Below are 16,414 nucleotides of genomic sequence, written 5' to 3' on the forward strand. Positions count from 1 at the left end.
GACACCTCAATCAGGTCCCTCAATCAGGTCCCTCCCTCAGTCTTCTCTGCTCTAAGCAGAACAACCCCAGCCTAACTAACCTCCCTTCATAGCTGAAACGCTCCAGCGCAGGTAACATCCTGGTGAATCTGCTCTGCACCCTCCAGTGCAGTCACATCCTTCTTACAGTGTGGTGACCAGAACTGCACAGTACTTCAGCTGTGGCCTAATGAGTGTTTTATACAGCTTCAACATAACCTCCCTACTCTATGACTTTACACCTCAGTTAATAAAGGCGAGTATCCCATATGCCTTCTCAACCACCTTATCTAACTGTTGAATCATGTTTGTAATTATTTTAATGTCTTGTAGAACTACAATGATGGAGTGCACTATGAGCAAGTGACCAACAGGGATCTCGGATCGCATGACAACCTTTCCTCTTCATTCATGAATTCTCGAATCCTGGGTATGTACTACACATGTTCCTTTGTCTATCCCAAAAATGTAACTGCACATTTTTCTACCTTAACTGTCTACCTAAGATCTACATTAAAGGTAGCCTTTTTCCCAAAGGTAACTGGTACTGCTCAGGTGAAGATTAATAGTTAGTTATCTTTGTGTTCACTGTATCTCCTTCCAAGAATCAGAGCCAGATCCTAAAGAGCTTCAAGCGGAGCCAGATGGAATTCAGCAGGTGGGAGAGGGAAGAGGATGTAACGTTTCTCCATCCCATATAATCCTTCTGATATAAGTTATGTCACTTACTTTTCCGCCACTGCCCTCACCTTCCTCCCCATTTCATAATTATCCCTGTGTCTCTCCACAGCCCTATGTAAATGATGGCACCTCTTGATAGAACAGGCTGAGTCCTCAACTGAATTGTTTTTGACTGGGTATTTGACAATGTGGAGAAATTAAATCATCTTCAGAGTTAATAACTTGAGCAAAAAACTTGAGTATAAAGCATTTTTCTTTGAATACTATAATTGATGTATACTGAGTTACAGTGTTATTCATTTTTAAATAAATGTATAATTTCTGAAGTGGATTTCACTACAACTTGGGCTTTCCCCCTTCTACATCAGAGTACAGAGTGCAAACATAGGAACAGATTGTTCAGAACTCAAGTCTGTTTCATATGCTCTGGTCACAATGCACATTGTACTCATTGAAATTTGGAAATACGATGTTAATCTATTATGTCAATGCTCCTGTACGTCTCTGATGTCCATGTGCTGGGTGTGAGAAACATGAAGTTTGATAGAACTCTTCATGCATCTTTTGCAATACAAAAATACAAGACAAATAAACATAGTTATACATGTACAATGTAATCAATAGAACAAGGTTGAAATAAATTTTCCCAGAATTATGTGAGCTTACGATACTGAATGATACAAATTGAAACTTCCCATTGCCCTGCAATGTTTTTCAGCAGCTAATTTCTTGCCATTTCGAGGTATCAGGCCTGTTAGCTGACTGTAGGCTGACTGTAGAGACCATAATGTATGTTTGAACCTGGTGATGAATGTCAGCAGGCTCTCGGGCCATATGGATCACAGCCAAACCCAGTCATGTCCTCACCTGGGCTGCTTGATAAGAATCAGTGTACAGAATGCAGACCGGTTATCTGTTTTCCTTTCCTGAACTCTGGTGTGCTGAGGCCAATTGCAGAACCCTTTTCACCATTCTAGCCAAGGTGCTCTGAATCAGTGCAGCCTGGTGATGCAATCTCTGATTGTCAGACTCTGTAAGGTTCAGCTAGTCACTGGATAAACATATTGAGCCATTATGAGGGAGCCTCCTTTTTGGTAAACATTAATTGTCGTGGTAAATTAGGTTTTTAACTTTATGCTCATTATACACCTGAAGGTAATTCCTATCCAAATAAAGTATTTTTACTTTGAGAAGGCAGGTGGAGGGTAGTGTGGGACCGGGGTCAGGGGATGTTGATGGAAAGGTGAGAGAGTCTATTTTTATAATTGTTTATGATGTTTTTCCTCCTGGTAATATTTTTCAACTTTAAAAAAAATGCAATAATTGTTGTTTACTTTAGATACACTGACTCAGGAGATTATGCCTTGTGTCTGTGTTAACATCTAAATAGGATCTACTTTTCTATGAACCATTGGCATTTGAAGGGGTACAATACAAATAGAAATTACATTAGCAAGTATTCACCTTGGCAATTCTTGCCTGACAACTACTTTTCCTGCTTTTTTAAGACAGAGAAGTGTGAAGTGATGCATTGGGATTGGAAAAATGAGGAAAGGGAATATAAAACAAAGGATACAATTCTTGCAGGGGTCGAGGAGCAGAGGGAGCTTGGGGAATATGTGTGCAAATCGTTGATGGTGGTAGATTAATAATGCTAAAATATGGGATCTTGGGCATTATCAAGAGAGGCATTGAGTAGAAGATCAAGGAAGTTATAATGAACTTTTGTCAAACACTGCTTTGGCCTCATCTGGAATATTGTATCCAATTCTGGGTTTATCCAGTGACAAGGATGTGAAGGCATTGGAGAGGGCGCAAAAAAGATTTACAAGCATGGTTCTAGAAATTAGAAACTTGAATTACAAGGATATATTGGCTCTGATAGCACAGAATATAATTTTAGCATACTGTTTTTAACAGGGCACCCACCAGAAAAAAGTGGGATCCTGTTTTAAATATACAGATTTGGTTTGGACTACAGCACCCGATTGATAATTTAACCAAGGCCGCGGTGAGGAAGCTGTCATCTGGTACTATGGAGCAGTAGTTGGAAGGTGAATAAGACTTTCTCTGGCTCCCCCCTGAAAAGTGAATCTGTGCATATAACATAAAAAATATATTTGCTAATGTACCTGTAACTGATTTTTTTTAACCAATGTTGTTTTGGAAAACAAAAGTTATATTAAAATCTGTGACCTGTGCAGTGTTATGTCTTTATTCTACATGATGGTGTTTTCAAATAATTTGAAACTTTCCATTCAATGCCTGCTGAGTTCCAAGCCATACTGACAAGGATGGTACCAAGTTTCATTTGTTGTCAGTGTTAAGTTAGATGATCTCAGCTGGGTAAGTTGATATTTAGCTCTTTGTATCAATGGACAAGAAAGGGATGGATGAAATCAGCCCGAATTCCTGCTTCCAGTTAGTATTCAGTATCAATTGTGCAAAGGTTTATGCACGTCAATGACATGCTCATGCTTAGCAGAAATTTCTAACTCTTAATTAGAAGGAAAGTCTAGCATTTGTATCGCGCTTTTATGATCACCAGATGTCTCAAAGTGCTTTCCAACCAATGAAGCACTTTTTAAAAAAAATATATATTTTATTGAAAATTTTTTCTAAACAACATATTTCCCTCTTACAAAACAAACGGAACGATAACAAAATAGAAATTTTTAACAATACACAAGTAACAAAACCCCATTATCTATTGACCTATACTAAACTAAACCCCCTCCCCCCTCCCCCCCCCCCCTTCCCCCTGGGTTGCTGCTGCTGGTCATCTGTCTTCCCTCTAACGTTCCCTTAGGTAGTCGAGAAATGGCTGCCACCGCCTGGTGAACCCTTGAGCCGATCCTCTCAGGGCAAACTTTATCTGCTCCAGTTTAATAAACCCCGCCATATCGTTTACCCAGGCCTCCAGTCTGGGGGGTTTCGCCTCCTTCCACATAAGTAGGATCCTGCGCCGGGCTACTAGGGACGCAAAGGCCACGACATCGGCCTCTTTCGCCTCCTGCACTCCCGGCTCTTCCGCAACTCCAAATAGAGCTAACTCCCAGCTTGGTTTGACCCGGGCATTCACCACCTGCGAGATCACTCCCGTCACTCCCTTCCAATATCCTTCCAGTGCCGGGCACGCCCAAAACATATGTGCGTGGTTTGCCGGGCTCCCGCCACACCTCCCACATCTGTTCTCCACTCCAAAGAACCTGCTCAATCTTGCCCCCGTTATGTGTGCTCTATGTAGCACCTTAAATTGAATCAGGCTAAGCCTGGCGCATGAGGAAGAGGAGTTTACCCTGCTTAGGGCATCAGCCCACATACCCTCTTCTATCTCCTCCCCTAATTCTTCTTCCCACTTTCCCTTTAGTTCTCCCACCGACTCCTCCCCCTCTTCCCTCATCGCTCTGTAAATCTCTGACACCTTGCCCTCTCCGACCCACACCCCTGAAAGCACCCTGTCCTGTATCCCCTGTGTCGGGAGCAACGGAAATTCCCTGTTGTCTATTAAATGCCCTCACCTGCATATATCTCAAGAAATTTCCCCGGGGTAACTTATACTTTTCCTCCAATGCTCCCAAGCTCGCAAAAGTCCCATCTATGAATAAATCTCCCACCTTCCTAATTCCCAACTGGTACCAGCTCTGAAATCCTCCATCCATTCTTCCTGGGGCGAACCTATGGTTGTTCCTGATAGGGGACCCCACCAGGGCTCCCCGCACCCCTCTCTGTCGCCTCCACTGTCCCCATATGTTCAGTGTTGCCGCCACCACCGGGTTCGTGGTATACTTTTTAGGTGAGAGCGGTAGCGGTGCCGTCACCAGCGCCTCTAAACTCGTCCCTTTACAGGGCTTTCTCTCCAGTCTTTTCCACGCCGCTCCCTCACCCTCCATCATCCATCTACGTATCATTGCCACATTGGCGGCCCAATAATAATCTCCCAAGTTCGGTAGTGCCAGTCCTCCTCTATCCCTACTACGCTGAAGGAACCCCCTCCTTACTCTCGGAACTTTCCCTGCCCACACAAAGCTCGTGATGCTCCTATCTATTTTATTAAAAAAGGTCCTGGTGATTAATATAGGGAGACATTGAAATACAAATAAGAACCTCGGGAGGACCATCATCTTAATTGCTTGCATCCTGCCCGCCAGCGATAAAGGCTGCATGTCCCACCTCTTGAAGTCCTCCTCCATTTGTTCTACCAGCCGTGTCAAATTAAGTCTGTGCAAGGTTCCCCAGCTCCTAGCGATCTGAATCCCCAGGTATCGGAAGTTTCTTTCCACTTTCCTTAGCGGTAAGCCTTCTATCTCTCTATTCTGGTCCCCTGGATGTATCACAAATAATTCACTCTTCCCCATGTTTAGCCTATACCCCGAGAATTCCCCGAACCTCCTCAAAATTCGCATAATCTCTATCATCCCCCCCCCGCTGGGTCCGACACGTATAGCAATAGGTCATCCGCGTATAAGGAGACTCGATGTTCTTCTCCCCCTCTAATCACCCCTCTCCATTTCCTGGAGTCTCTCAACGCCATGGCCAGAGGTTCAATTGCCAACGCAAACAACAATGGAGACAGCGGGCATCCCTGTCTTGTTCCCCTATATAATCGGAAATACTCCGATCTATGTCGACCTGTAACTACGCTTGCCGTTGGTGCCCCATAAAGAAGTCTAACCCAGCGAATAAACCCGTTCCCAAGCCCAAACCTCCTTAACACTTCCCATAAATACTCCCACTCCACCCTATCAAATGCCTTCTCTGCGTCCATTGCCGCCACTATCTCTGCCTCCCCCTCCACTGGGGGCATCATTATCACCCCGAATAGTCGTCGCACATTAACATTCAGTTGTCTCCCTTTTACGAACTCTGTCTGGTCTTCGTGCACCACCCCCGGGACACAGTCCTCTATCCTCGATGCCAGTACCTTTGCCAGCAACTTGGCGTCCACGTTCAATAGTGAAATAGGTCTGTAGGACCCGCACTGCAACGGATCTTTGTCTCTCTTCAAAATTAGCGATATCGTCGCCTCCGACATCGTCGGGGGTAGAGTCCCCCCTTCCCTGGCCTCATTGAACGTCCTCGCCATCAACGGGGCCAACAAGTCCACATATTTTCTGTAGTATTCCACCGGGAACCCGTCCGGCCCCGGAGCCTTCCCTGCCTGCATGCTTCCCAGTCCCTTAATAACCTCATCCACCTCAATCGGCGCCCCCAGGCCTGCCACCTCCCGTTCCTCCACTTTCGGGAACCTCAATTGGTCCAGGAACCGCCGCATCCCCTCCTTTCCCCCTGGGGGTTGAGACCTATACAGTTCCTCATAAAAGGTCTTAAACACCTCATTTATCTTTCCTGGCCTTCGCACAGTGTCTCCCCTTTCATCCCTAATTCCTCCTATCTCCCTCGCTGCTGCCCTCTTTCTCAGTTGGTGCGCCAACAGGCGACTAGCCTTTTCCCCATATTCGTACCTCCTCCCCTGTGCCTTCCTCCACAGTACCTCCGCCTTTCCGGTGATCAGAAGGTCAAACTCGGTCTGGAGTCGTCTCCTCTCCCTGTACAGCTCCTCCTCCGGGGTCTCTGCAAATTCCCTGTCCACCCTTAACATTTCCCCCAGTAATCTATCCCTTTCCTTGGCCTCTGTTTTCCTTTTGTGGGCCCCAATAGAGATCAGCTCTCCTCTGACCACCGCTTTTAGTGCTTCCCAGACCACTCCCACAGGGACCTCGCCGTCGTCATTGACCTCCAGGTATCTCTCAATACACCCCCTCACTCTTGCACACACTCCCTCATCCGCCATCAGTCCCACATCTAATCGCCAGAGTGTTCTCTGCTCCCTGTCCTCTCCTACTTCCAGGTCCACCCAATGTGGGGCATGATCCGAAACCACTATGGCTGAGTATTCAGCTTCTTCCACCCTAGAGATCAACGACCTTCCTAAAACAAAAAAATCTATCCGGGAGTACACTTTATGGACATGGGAGAAGAAGGAATACTGCCTAGCCCTAGGTCTTAGAAATCGCCATGGATCCACTCCCCCCATTTGGTCCATAAACCCCTTAAGTACCTTGGCCGCTGCCGGCCTTCTTCCGGTCCTTGAGCTGGATCTATCTAGCCCCGGGTCCAGCACCGTATTGAAGTCCCCTCCTAAAATTAAATTTCCTGCCTCCAGGTCCGGTATACGCCCCAGCATCCGTCTCATGAATCCCGCATCGTCCCAATTTGGGGCATACACATTAACCAACACGACCTCCATTCCCTCCAGCCTACCACTCACCATTACATATCTACCTCCGCTATCTGCTACGATGTTCTTTGCTTCAAATGCTATCCGTTTCCCCACCAATATGGCCACCCCTCTGTTCTTTGCGTCCAGTCCTGAGTGGAACACCTGTCCCACCCACCCTTTCCTTAGCTTATCTTGGTCCGCCACCTTTAGGTGCGTCTCTTGGAGCATAGCCACGTCTGCCCTTAGTCCTTTCAAATGCGCGAGCGCTCGGGCCCTTTTTATCGGTCCATTCAGGCCTCTCACGTTCCACGTGATCAGCCTCACTAGGGGGCTACCTGCCCCCCTCCCGTGTCGACTAGCCATTACCTTCTCTAGGCCAGTCCCATATCCCGCCTCCGTGCTCCCGCATGCTCCCCCAGCGTCGCACACCGTCCCCGACCACCCACTCTTTAGCCATTCCCTTTTGGATTTCCGCAGCAGCAACCCAGTTGACCCCCCCCCACCCCGCTAGATCCCTATCTAGCTTGATTGCTCCCCCCATATCGCTTCCGCAAGTCAGCTGACTTCAACTGACCCCGGCTACTCCTGCTCACTCCTCGACCCCCCCCCGGTGTGAGGGAACTCCCATCCGCCTTGCGCCTGTTTTCCCGCCTTATTCTTTCTGGCGCGGGAACATCCCTTTACCTGACCCGCCTCTTATGGCGCAGCTCCCTTTCCCCTCCCCCTCCCCTTCCCCATTCTCCGACTATGTCCCGTCTTTTCCCCCCTCACCGGCGCCCACATTTCCCCAGTGTCTCCCCCCTTCCCTGTTTACTTCTCGATTAACTTTCACCATAACATTAACAAAACAATAACAATTCCCTGCAGCATCAGTCCCTCAGTTCCGGTCCAGTTTCTCTTCTTGAATAAAGGTCCATGCTTCCTCCGCCATCTCGAAGTAATAGTGTCTCTCCTGATACGTGACCCATAGTCTTGCCGGCTGCAGCATCCCAAACTTCACCTTCTTTTTGTGCAAAACCTCTTTGGCTCGGTTGAAGCTCGCCCTCCTTCTCGCCACCTCCGCACTCCAATCCTGGTATATCCGTACCACCGCATTCTCCCATCTGCTACTCCGCACCTTTTTCGCCCATCTCAGGACCTCTTCTCTGACCTTAAGGCGGTAGAATCGCACGATTATCGCCCTCAGTGGTTCTCCCGCTTTTGGTCTTCTCGCCGGGATCCGACCTGCCCACTCCACCTCCATGGGGCCCGCAGGGGCCTCAGCACCCATCAGTGAGCTCAGCAGCTTACTTGCGTACGCGCCACAGTCCACTCCTTCCACACCCTCAGGGAGACCTAGTATCCTAAGGTTCTTCCTTCGCGCTCCGTTTTCAAGGGCCTCGATCCTTTCAGCACACTTTTTATGAAGTGCCTCGTGCGTCTGAGTCTGAACCGCCAGGCCCAGGACCTCATCCTCAATACCTGACACCTTCTGCTCCACCACGCGAAGCTCAGTCTCCTGGGTCTTTAAAGTCTCCTTCAGCCCCTCAATTGCCTGTAGCATCGGGGTCAGTACCTCCTTCTTCAGCAGGTCCACGCACCGTCTCACGACCTCGTCCTGCTCAGGCCCCCATGTCGCCTGCGATTTCTCCGCCACCATTTTGTCTTCCACTCCCTCTGACCTTATGGTCGAAGATTCTTCAGGCTGCAGCCGCCGCCGCCGGTTTTTTCCTTCGTCGTTCGGGGGGGGACTCCCTTCCCACACACCCCACACCGGGTTGCTCGGCCGAAAAAATCCCCGTTGGGGCTCTTAAAAGAGCCCGAAGGTCCGTCGGAGCTGGAGCCGCCGAAACGTGCGGCTAGCTCATCCTCACCGCAACTGGAAGTCCCCAATGAAGCACTTTTGAACTGTATAGTCGCTGTTGTAATGTGGGAAATGCAACAGCAAATTTGCACATAGCCAACTCCCAGAAATGGCAATGACCAGATATTCTTTTTGTGCTATTGATTGAGGAATAAATATTAGCTAGAGATAACTCCTTTCTTTTTTGAAATAGTGCCATGGGCTCTTTTATGTCCACCTTTGAAACTCTGTTTAACATCTCATCCAAAATATTGTACCTCCAACAATGCCGAACTCTGTCACGGCTGAAACCTGGAATTGTACAAGCAGCATAGAAGGGGGCTATGTACTGTTTGTGTTAGGTCCTTGAAAATGCTAACCAATTTAATCCCGAACCCGATAACCCTTGAAATTAGTTCTCTTCAAATACCCGTTCAATTGCCTTTTGAAAGTTTCTGTGCAATCTCATTCCGCCAGCCTTTCAGGTAGTGCATCCCAGACCTCAAAAACCCACTGTGCAGAAAAGTTTCTCCTCGTTTCCACCCTAGCCCTTTTGCTGATTATTTTAAATCTATGGCCTTTGATTATTGACCCACCAGCCAGAGGAACCATTTTTGCCAACTTGTCCTATCAAAAGTTCCTCACAATTTTGAATATCTGCATTAGGTCTCCCAATAACCTCAGCTGTGCGAGAACTATTGCAGTTTCCGCAGTTTCTCCATGTAACTGAAGCCCCAGCTGTGAGGGATATCAGCTTTGTTTTTGTTGATATGAGTAGAATGACACTTATTTGAAATGTTGCAGAGTGGGTTGCATTCAAGGAACTGCAAAACACTATAAGAGAGAAATAATTTATAATAAAACCACCTTTTTCATCTGATGCAATTTTAGTAGTTTAGAAAATCATAAAAAAGCCTGATTGCATATATTTGGAGTTCTGTTCTTACTGTATTATTCTTTATCTCATGTTATCAGGCATATTCATAGATGGTTGATATTCCAAGAGGTGTAGGCCATTTGATTTGATAATGATTGATCATCCATTTACCCATAATACCTAACAACATCTGAAATCTTCGATTAACCTGGCCGCCGTAGCTTTTCGGAGACAGTTCCAGATTTCGACGACACTTTTTGTAGGGAAAGTGCTTCTTCTCATCGCCTGTCATCGGCCTAGCTCTTAATTTTAAAGTTATGTTTCCTTCTTCTGGACTTGAGAAATTAGTTTCTCTAATCACGTTTCAGTATCATTTTGGTTGTATTTAGCCTCCCTGCTGCATGCCAGCGCTTGGCTACGAGGACAACTAGCTACCACAGTCACTTCTATTCCATTAGTATTTATTTTCCCATTCTCCAAATAAGAAGAGCCTTTGTCCAGAACCTTCATAATTCCCCCAAAAAATCATGATCCTACCTCGTCTAATATAAATCGTTGAGATGATCATTTCAGGTGGACTTTAAATCAGATTTTTCTATATAATAGATCTTGGAGCTTATGAATGTGCATTCAGAGTTTATACTATAAAGATTTTTCAATGCAAAATCCATTTAAAACCACTTATTAGATTTTGGGGCAGATGTCTGATAAAGGAACGTACGGTAATATAATTCAACCATTGACTGCGTGATTTTGCTCATTTTACTTTAAAAATCTTGCATGCATAAATAACTTTTTGCTTTGGAAGTTATATGTTAATCCCTGCATATAATGGCCTGGAGTTCCCGCTGGGGACACAATTGGCAAACTATCCCGCTTCGTCCATTGAAGGACTTTTGAGGCTTTCCTGTCACTGTTGTAGTGTGATGCACCACTGTTCTAATTCTCTATTCTCTTTTAAGATGCTCCTTAAAACATGTCTCTTTAACCAACCTTTTGGTCATCTTTCCTAAAAACTACTTTTCTAACTTGGTGTCCAATTTTGCCTCAATGATCAGGTAAAGTATTTTGGGGAGCTTAACCCTGTGTTATTCTCCAGGTGGTCTTTGGAGCAACAGCAAAAGGGCAGATGAGAGGAAGTCAGCTGGGAACTAACCTTTTTCCTCATAATTTCTGTCATTGGTGGGGCGGGATGTGTCACTCGTGGTACTGGTGTGGGTGGAGCGAGGGAAATTTGGTTGAGGAGGTAGGCAGTGTAGGCTGCAACATGTCATTTTTTTTACAATTCCGTTCCTGGGATAGTGGAAACAAATCCAGCCCCTGGGTTCAAATTCCATCTTTATATACATTCTCAAGAAGGTAGAGTTTTACTAGTCTCAGTTCTCGGTTGTGGGGAATATGAGTTGGCGCCCTTCTGTACATTTTTCCTAATGCCAAGTTCGTGAAATAACATTGAGAGAATATATGGGCTGGAATATACTTGGAAAATTTGCGTGAATCAAAATTGAAATATAGTTTAACTTCATTAACTATGTGATTATCCAATAGCAGTAATAAAAAAAGCTTGAATTCTTGCAGTGTCTTTCATGCCTTCAAGACTTCCCAAAGAGCCAATGAAATACTTCAGTCACAGTTGTAATGTAGGAAATGCCAGTCACTGTTGTAATGTAGGAAATGCACTGCACACAGCAAACTCTCACAAGCACAAATGAGAGAAATTACCTGATGATTTGCTATAAGGATTGTTGAAGGATACGTATTAACCACGAGGAAAACCATGTGCTATGTGATATTTTATATTCACCTGAGCAGGCAGACTTATCGGGTCCTCATCTCATTTCATCTCATCCAACATACACCACTGCTCTCGTAGTATTGCCACTGTAGTGTCAGCCTAATAAGGGGGGAAAGAAATACAGTCTAAATTAGCGTTATTGTGCGTGAATGTTAATGTGTAGTGTGGTAAATAAGATTGGTGAGTGCAGGTGCACGTGAAATGCGAAATGGTGATAATGGAGACCTGGCTCAATGGTTAGCATTGCTGCCTCACAGCACCAGGGACCTGGATTTGATTCTGACCTTGGGTCACTGTCTGGAGTTTGTACTTTCTCCCCGTGTGTGCGTGGGTTTCCTCCGGGTGCTCCGGTTTCCTTCCATAGTCCAAAGATGTGCAGGTTAGGTGGATTGCTCCTTAGTGTCCAAAAAGGATAGGTGGGGTTATTGGGTTACGGGGATAGGGTGGGGGCATGGGCTTAGGTAGGGTGCTCTTTCAGAGGGTCGGTGCAGACTCGATGGGCCAAATGGCTTCCTTCTGCACTGTAGTGATTGTATGATTCTAAGGGCAAGGCTGGGTATTGGAGATTCCTGGATACACGTTGTTCAAGAAAGGTAGAGGAGTAGCGGTATTAACTAGGAGAACATTGCAGACAGGTCAAGGACAAAATCTGTTTGGATTGAGCTAAGGAACAAAAAAGATGCAATTGCATTGCTCGCTATAGTCTGCAGACCACCATCTAGTGGGAAAGATTTATAAGAACAAATTTGCAGAGTGATTGCAGAGATGTGTAAGAAATATAGTTATTATAATAGAGGGCTTTAATTGCCTGAATACAGATAATTAGTAATAGAATAGTGACAGCGTAAAGAAAGAGTTTCTAAAGTGTATTCAGGAGAATTTACCGCAGTATATTTCCAGTCCAGCAAGGAAGGAGGCACTGTTCGACATGGTCCTTGGTAATGAGGTGGGCCAAGTGGATCAAATGTCAATAGGGGAAAGTTTAGGGGCAGTGATCATTGTGTCATAAAGTTTGGGTTGGCTATGGAAAAGGGCAAGGAGCAATCTAAAGTAAAAATAGTTAACTAGATGAAAGTAAACTTCAGTGGGATAAGACCATAAGACATATGAGCGGAAGTAAGGCCATTCGGCCCATCGAGTCCATTCCACCATTCAATCATGGCTGATTTCAACTCCATTTACCTGCTCTCTCTCCATAGCCCTTAATTCCTCGAGAAATCAAGAATTTATCAACTTCTGTCTTAAAAGACACTCAACGCCCCGGCCTCCACCCCACCGCCCTCTGTGGCAATGAATTCCACAGACCCACGACTCTCTGGCTGAAGAAACGTCTCCTCATCTCTGTTCTAAAGTGACTCCCTTTTATTCTAAGGCTGTGCCCCTGGGTCCTAGTCTCCCCTGCTAATGGAAACAACTTCCCTACATCCACCCTATCTAAGCCATTCATTATCTTGTAAGTTTCTATTAGATCTCCCCTCAACCTCCTAAACTCCAATGAATATAATCCCAGGATCCTCAGACGTTCATCATATGTTAGGCCTACCATTCCTGGGATCATCCGTGTGAATCTCCGCTGGACCCGCTCCAGTGCCAGTATGTCCTTCCTGAGGTGTGGGGCCCAAAATTGCTCACAGTATTTTAAATGGGGCCTAACTAGTGCTTTATAAAGCTTCAGAAGTATATCCCTGCTTTTATATTCCAAGCCTCTTGAGATAAATGACAACATTGCATTTGCTTTCTTAATTACGGACTCAACCTGCAAGTTTACCTTTAGAGAATCCTGGACTAGGACTCCCAAGTCCCTTTGCACTTCAGCATTATGAATTTTGTCACCGTTTAGAAAATAGTCCATGCCTCTATTCTTTTTTCCAAAGTGCAAGACCTCACACTTGCCCACATTGAATTTCATCAGCCATTTCTTGGACCACTCTCCTAAACTGTCTAAATCTTTCTGCAGCCTCCCCACCTCCTCCATACTACCTGCCCCTCCGCCTATCTTTGTATCATCGGCAAACTTAGCCAGAATGCCCCCAGTCCTGTCATTTAGATTGTTAATATATAAAGAGAACAGCTGTGGCCCCAACACTGAACCCTGCGGGACACCACTCGTCACCGGTTGCCATTCCGAAAAAGAACCTTTTATCCCAACTTTCTGCCTGACAGCCAATCGTCAATCCATGTTAGTACCTTGCCTCGAATACCATGGGCCCTTATTTTACTCAGCAGTCTCTCGTGAGGCACCTTATCAAAGGATAAGAGTGGATCTGATCCAGATCAATTGGAATGAAAGGTTGTCAGGCCAGTCTGTAGCTGAACAATGGGATATCTTGAAAGAATAGATAGTTTAGTTTGGTACAGGCAAGGTATATGCCCTTGAAGGTGACAGCTAAGCAAACAAATCCTGAGGTCCCTGGATGGCGATAAGAGATGTGGATGAAGATTAAGCAGAAACAGTGTGCTTATGACAGATGTCAGGTGGATAACACAACTGGGAATCAGGCTGAATGTAGACGTTCAGAGGGGGAAGGGAGAAAGCAAATAAAAAGCACAAAGAGAGAGTATAAGCCGAGACTGGTAGTTAACATAAAAAGGAATTCAGAAGTCTTCTATATGTATATAAATAGTAAAAGGAGGAGTGGGACCAAAAAGGGGATTTACACATGGGGCAGAAAGCATAGCTGAGGCATTTAATGAATACTTTGCATCTGTCTTTACCAAAGAAACATGCTGTGCAAAAGGAGTTAGTTCAGGCACTCAAAGCGTTTAACGTTTGTAGAGGCATTGGACAGGCTGTCTCAAAGTTGACAATCCACTGGATGAGATGCATCCAAGGATACCAAAGAAAGTGTGAGTGTAATTGCAGAAGCATCGACCATACTTTACCAATCTTCCTTAGACTCGGGTGGTGCTAGAGAATGGCAAATTGTACTTTCTTGTTCAAAAAACGGTGTAAAGATCCGTGCTGCAATTCAAGACATCCAGTTTAGCATCAGTAGGGGGGGGGGGGGCGGGGACGTCTGGAAATGATAATTTGAGACAAAAGATATAGCTCATGGAATAAAAGTAACAGTAGCAGCAAGTGACAAGAAGCAAAGAGTAGTGGTCAGTGCTGGCTTATTTGGACTGGAGGAAGTTCCCAAGGTTTCTATGTTAGGAGCCATGCTTTTCCTGATATATACTAATGACTTAAAACTTGGTGTACAGGGCACAATTTGTAGATTATACAGCACAAGGAAGTATTGAGAACCATGAGGAGAATAGGGTAGAACTTCAAAAGTACATGGACCAGTTGGCGGAATGGCCGATTGCATTATAGAAGTGTGAAGTAATTAACTTCTGTAGAATGCGGAGAAACAATATAAATGAAAGGGTACAATTCCAATGCAGGAGCAGAGGGACCTGCGTGTATCGGTATATAAATCATTGAAGGCAACAGATTGAGAAAGCAGTTAATAAAGCATACAGTATTGTGGGCTTTATCAATACAGACATAAAGTACAAAAGCAAGGAAGTTATGTCAAACCATATAAAACAGGTTGTGCCTCAACTGGAGCATTGTGTCCAGTTCTGGGTGCCTCATTACGGTAGGATGTGAAGGATTGGAGAGAGTGCAGGAAAGTTTAATGAGAATGGTTCCACTAATGAGAAACTTCAGTTATGTAAAGAAGTTGGGACTGTACTCCTTGGAGGAAGATGGGTGTGAGGAGGTTTGATAGAAGTTTTCAAAATCATGGGGGCTCTGGGCAGAGTAGATGAAGAGAGACTGTTCCCGTTGGTGGGAGGCTTGAGAACCAGAGCGAACGAAACAATGGTGACCTGAAGAAAAGCTTTTTTTCACACTGCCTGGGGTTAGGATCTGGAACTAAGTGCCTGAGAGTATGATGGAAACATGTTCAATAGTGGTATTCAAGGGGAAATTGGAATATTATCCGAAAATAAATAATGTGCAGTGTTACAGAGAGAAGGTAGGGGAGTGATACTCGGTGAATTGCTTCTTCAGAGAGCTAGAGCAGACACGACAGGCCGACTGATGACCTTGTGTGATTTGAACTTTCAATGGTTCAACTGCATTTTCGTCCCGCAGCACTAATTGCAGCCAAGTAGCCTGTTACCTCACCCAGATGTGATGCCTGTAGTTGGTTAGTGCCCATGGAAATATGCCCCTCTAAGCATTATGCTTGGGTGACAAGTAGAAGAAACAAACAAAACAAGCGGTATGGAAAGATTTTATAAGTGCCGCAGGTGTTTAAAAACAAATGAGAAATGAATTGATAATTGGAAAACACAACTCGTACCTCTTTATCTGTATCCCTTTTCATTGTGCTCTTGCTTGCCAGGCTGCTTGCTGTTGCTCCTGATGCTCTTTTCACACCAATGATAACCTCACTATGGTGCACATTCTGAGAAGATGGCAAATACTTTAGTAACAGCTAGACTGTGTTGCAATTGATTCCAAAGGCAGAACTTGGTCTACTGAGGTGCAGACAAGTGCATTTCACGTCGTCAAATTACTTGAAGTCTGGCACAGCCAAGAGGGTCTGTTTCAATTGAAGCCATGGCCAACATCGCCTCTTAAATTTCAAAATGTGTCACATTTAACTTTTAAAATTTAATTATTTGCCTTTCCTCTTTAATTCAAGATTTAAACTTCTGATTTAAAAAGGTGCTTTGCATTTCTTCATTGTCAGATTTGTTCATTGAATTGTGATGTGCGTGTGTATATGTGTTTGTGTGTGTGCATGTGTGTTATACATGATGAATTGGATTTCTGCCGTATCCCTATCTTCAGTGCTGTGTGGAAATTGTTCCAAAACATTTTGACTCAATGCCTTGAATCTTCCTGAATTTCTGATCAGATTCCAATAAAACTAGCTCATTTGGATCATCATTTAAGACTCTCACTGTGCGACACTATACATTCCTGAGTATTGATGGGATGAATAAATATCTAATGTACACCTTTGGTTGCCTTTTTTTTTTGTACATGGTGCATACGAG

General features: G+C 45.0%; 1 protein-coding gene across 22 annotated transcripts in view; it reads left to right on the forward strand.

The window, feature by feature from the left end:
• LOC140409166 (transcription factor 4-like) overlaps positions 1 to 16,414 on the forward strand; it is an 818,430-nt gene that overhangs the window by 191,277 nt on the left and 610,739 nt on the right. For 21 of the 22 annotated variants that reach the window (XM_072497371.1, XM_072497372.1, XM_072497388.1 and 18 more), the window contains one exon: positions 352 to 448. In XM_072497371.1, coding sequence (XP_072353472.1) covers positions 352 to 448 — 97 coding nt within the window. Of the gene's footprint in view, positions 1 to 351; positions 449 to 16,414 lie in introns of those variants that run through there. The other variant, XM_072497391.1, reaches the window with a different exon arrangement.

The sequence above is a fragment of the Scyliorhinus torazame genome, chromosome 3 (genome assembly GCF_047496885.1).
Source record: "Scyliorhinus torazame isolate Kashiwa2021f chromosome 3, sScyTor2.1, whole genome shotgun sequence".
Lineage (NCBI taxonomy): Eukaryota > Metazoa > Chordata > Chondrichthyes > Carcharhiniformes > Scyliorhinidae > Scyliorhinus > Scyliorhinus torazame.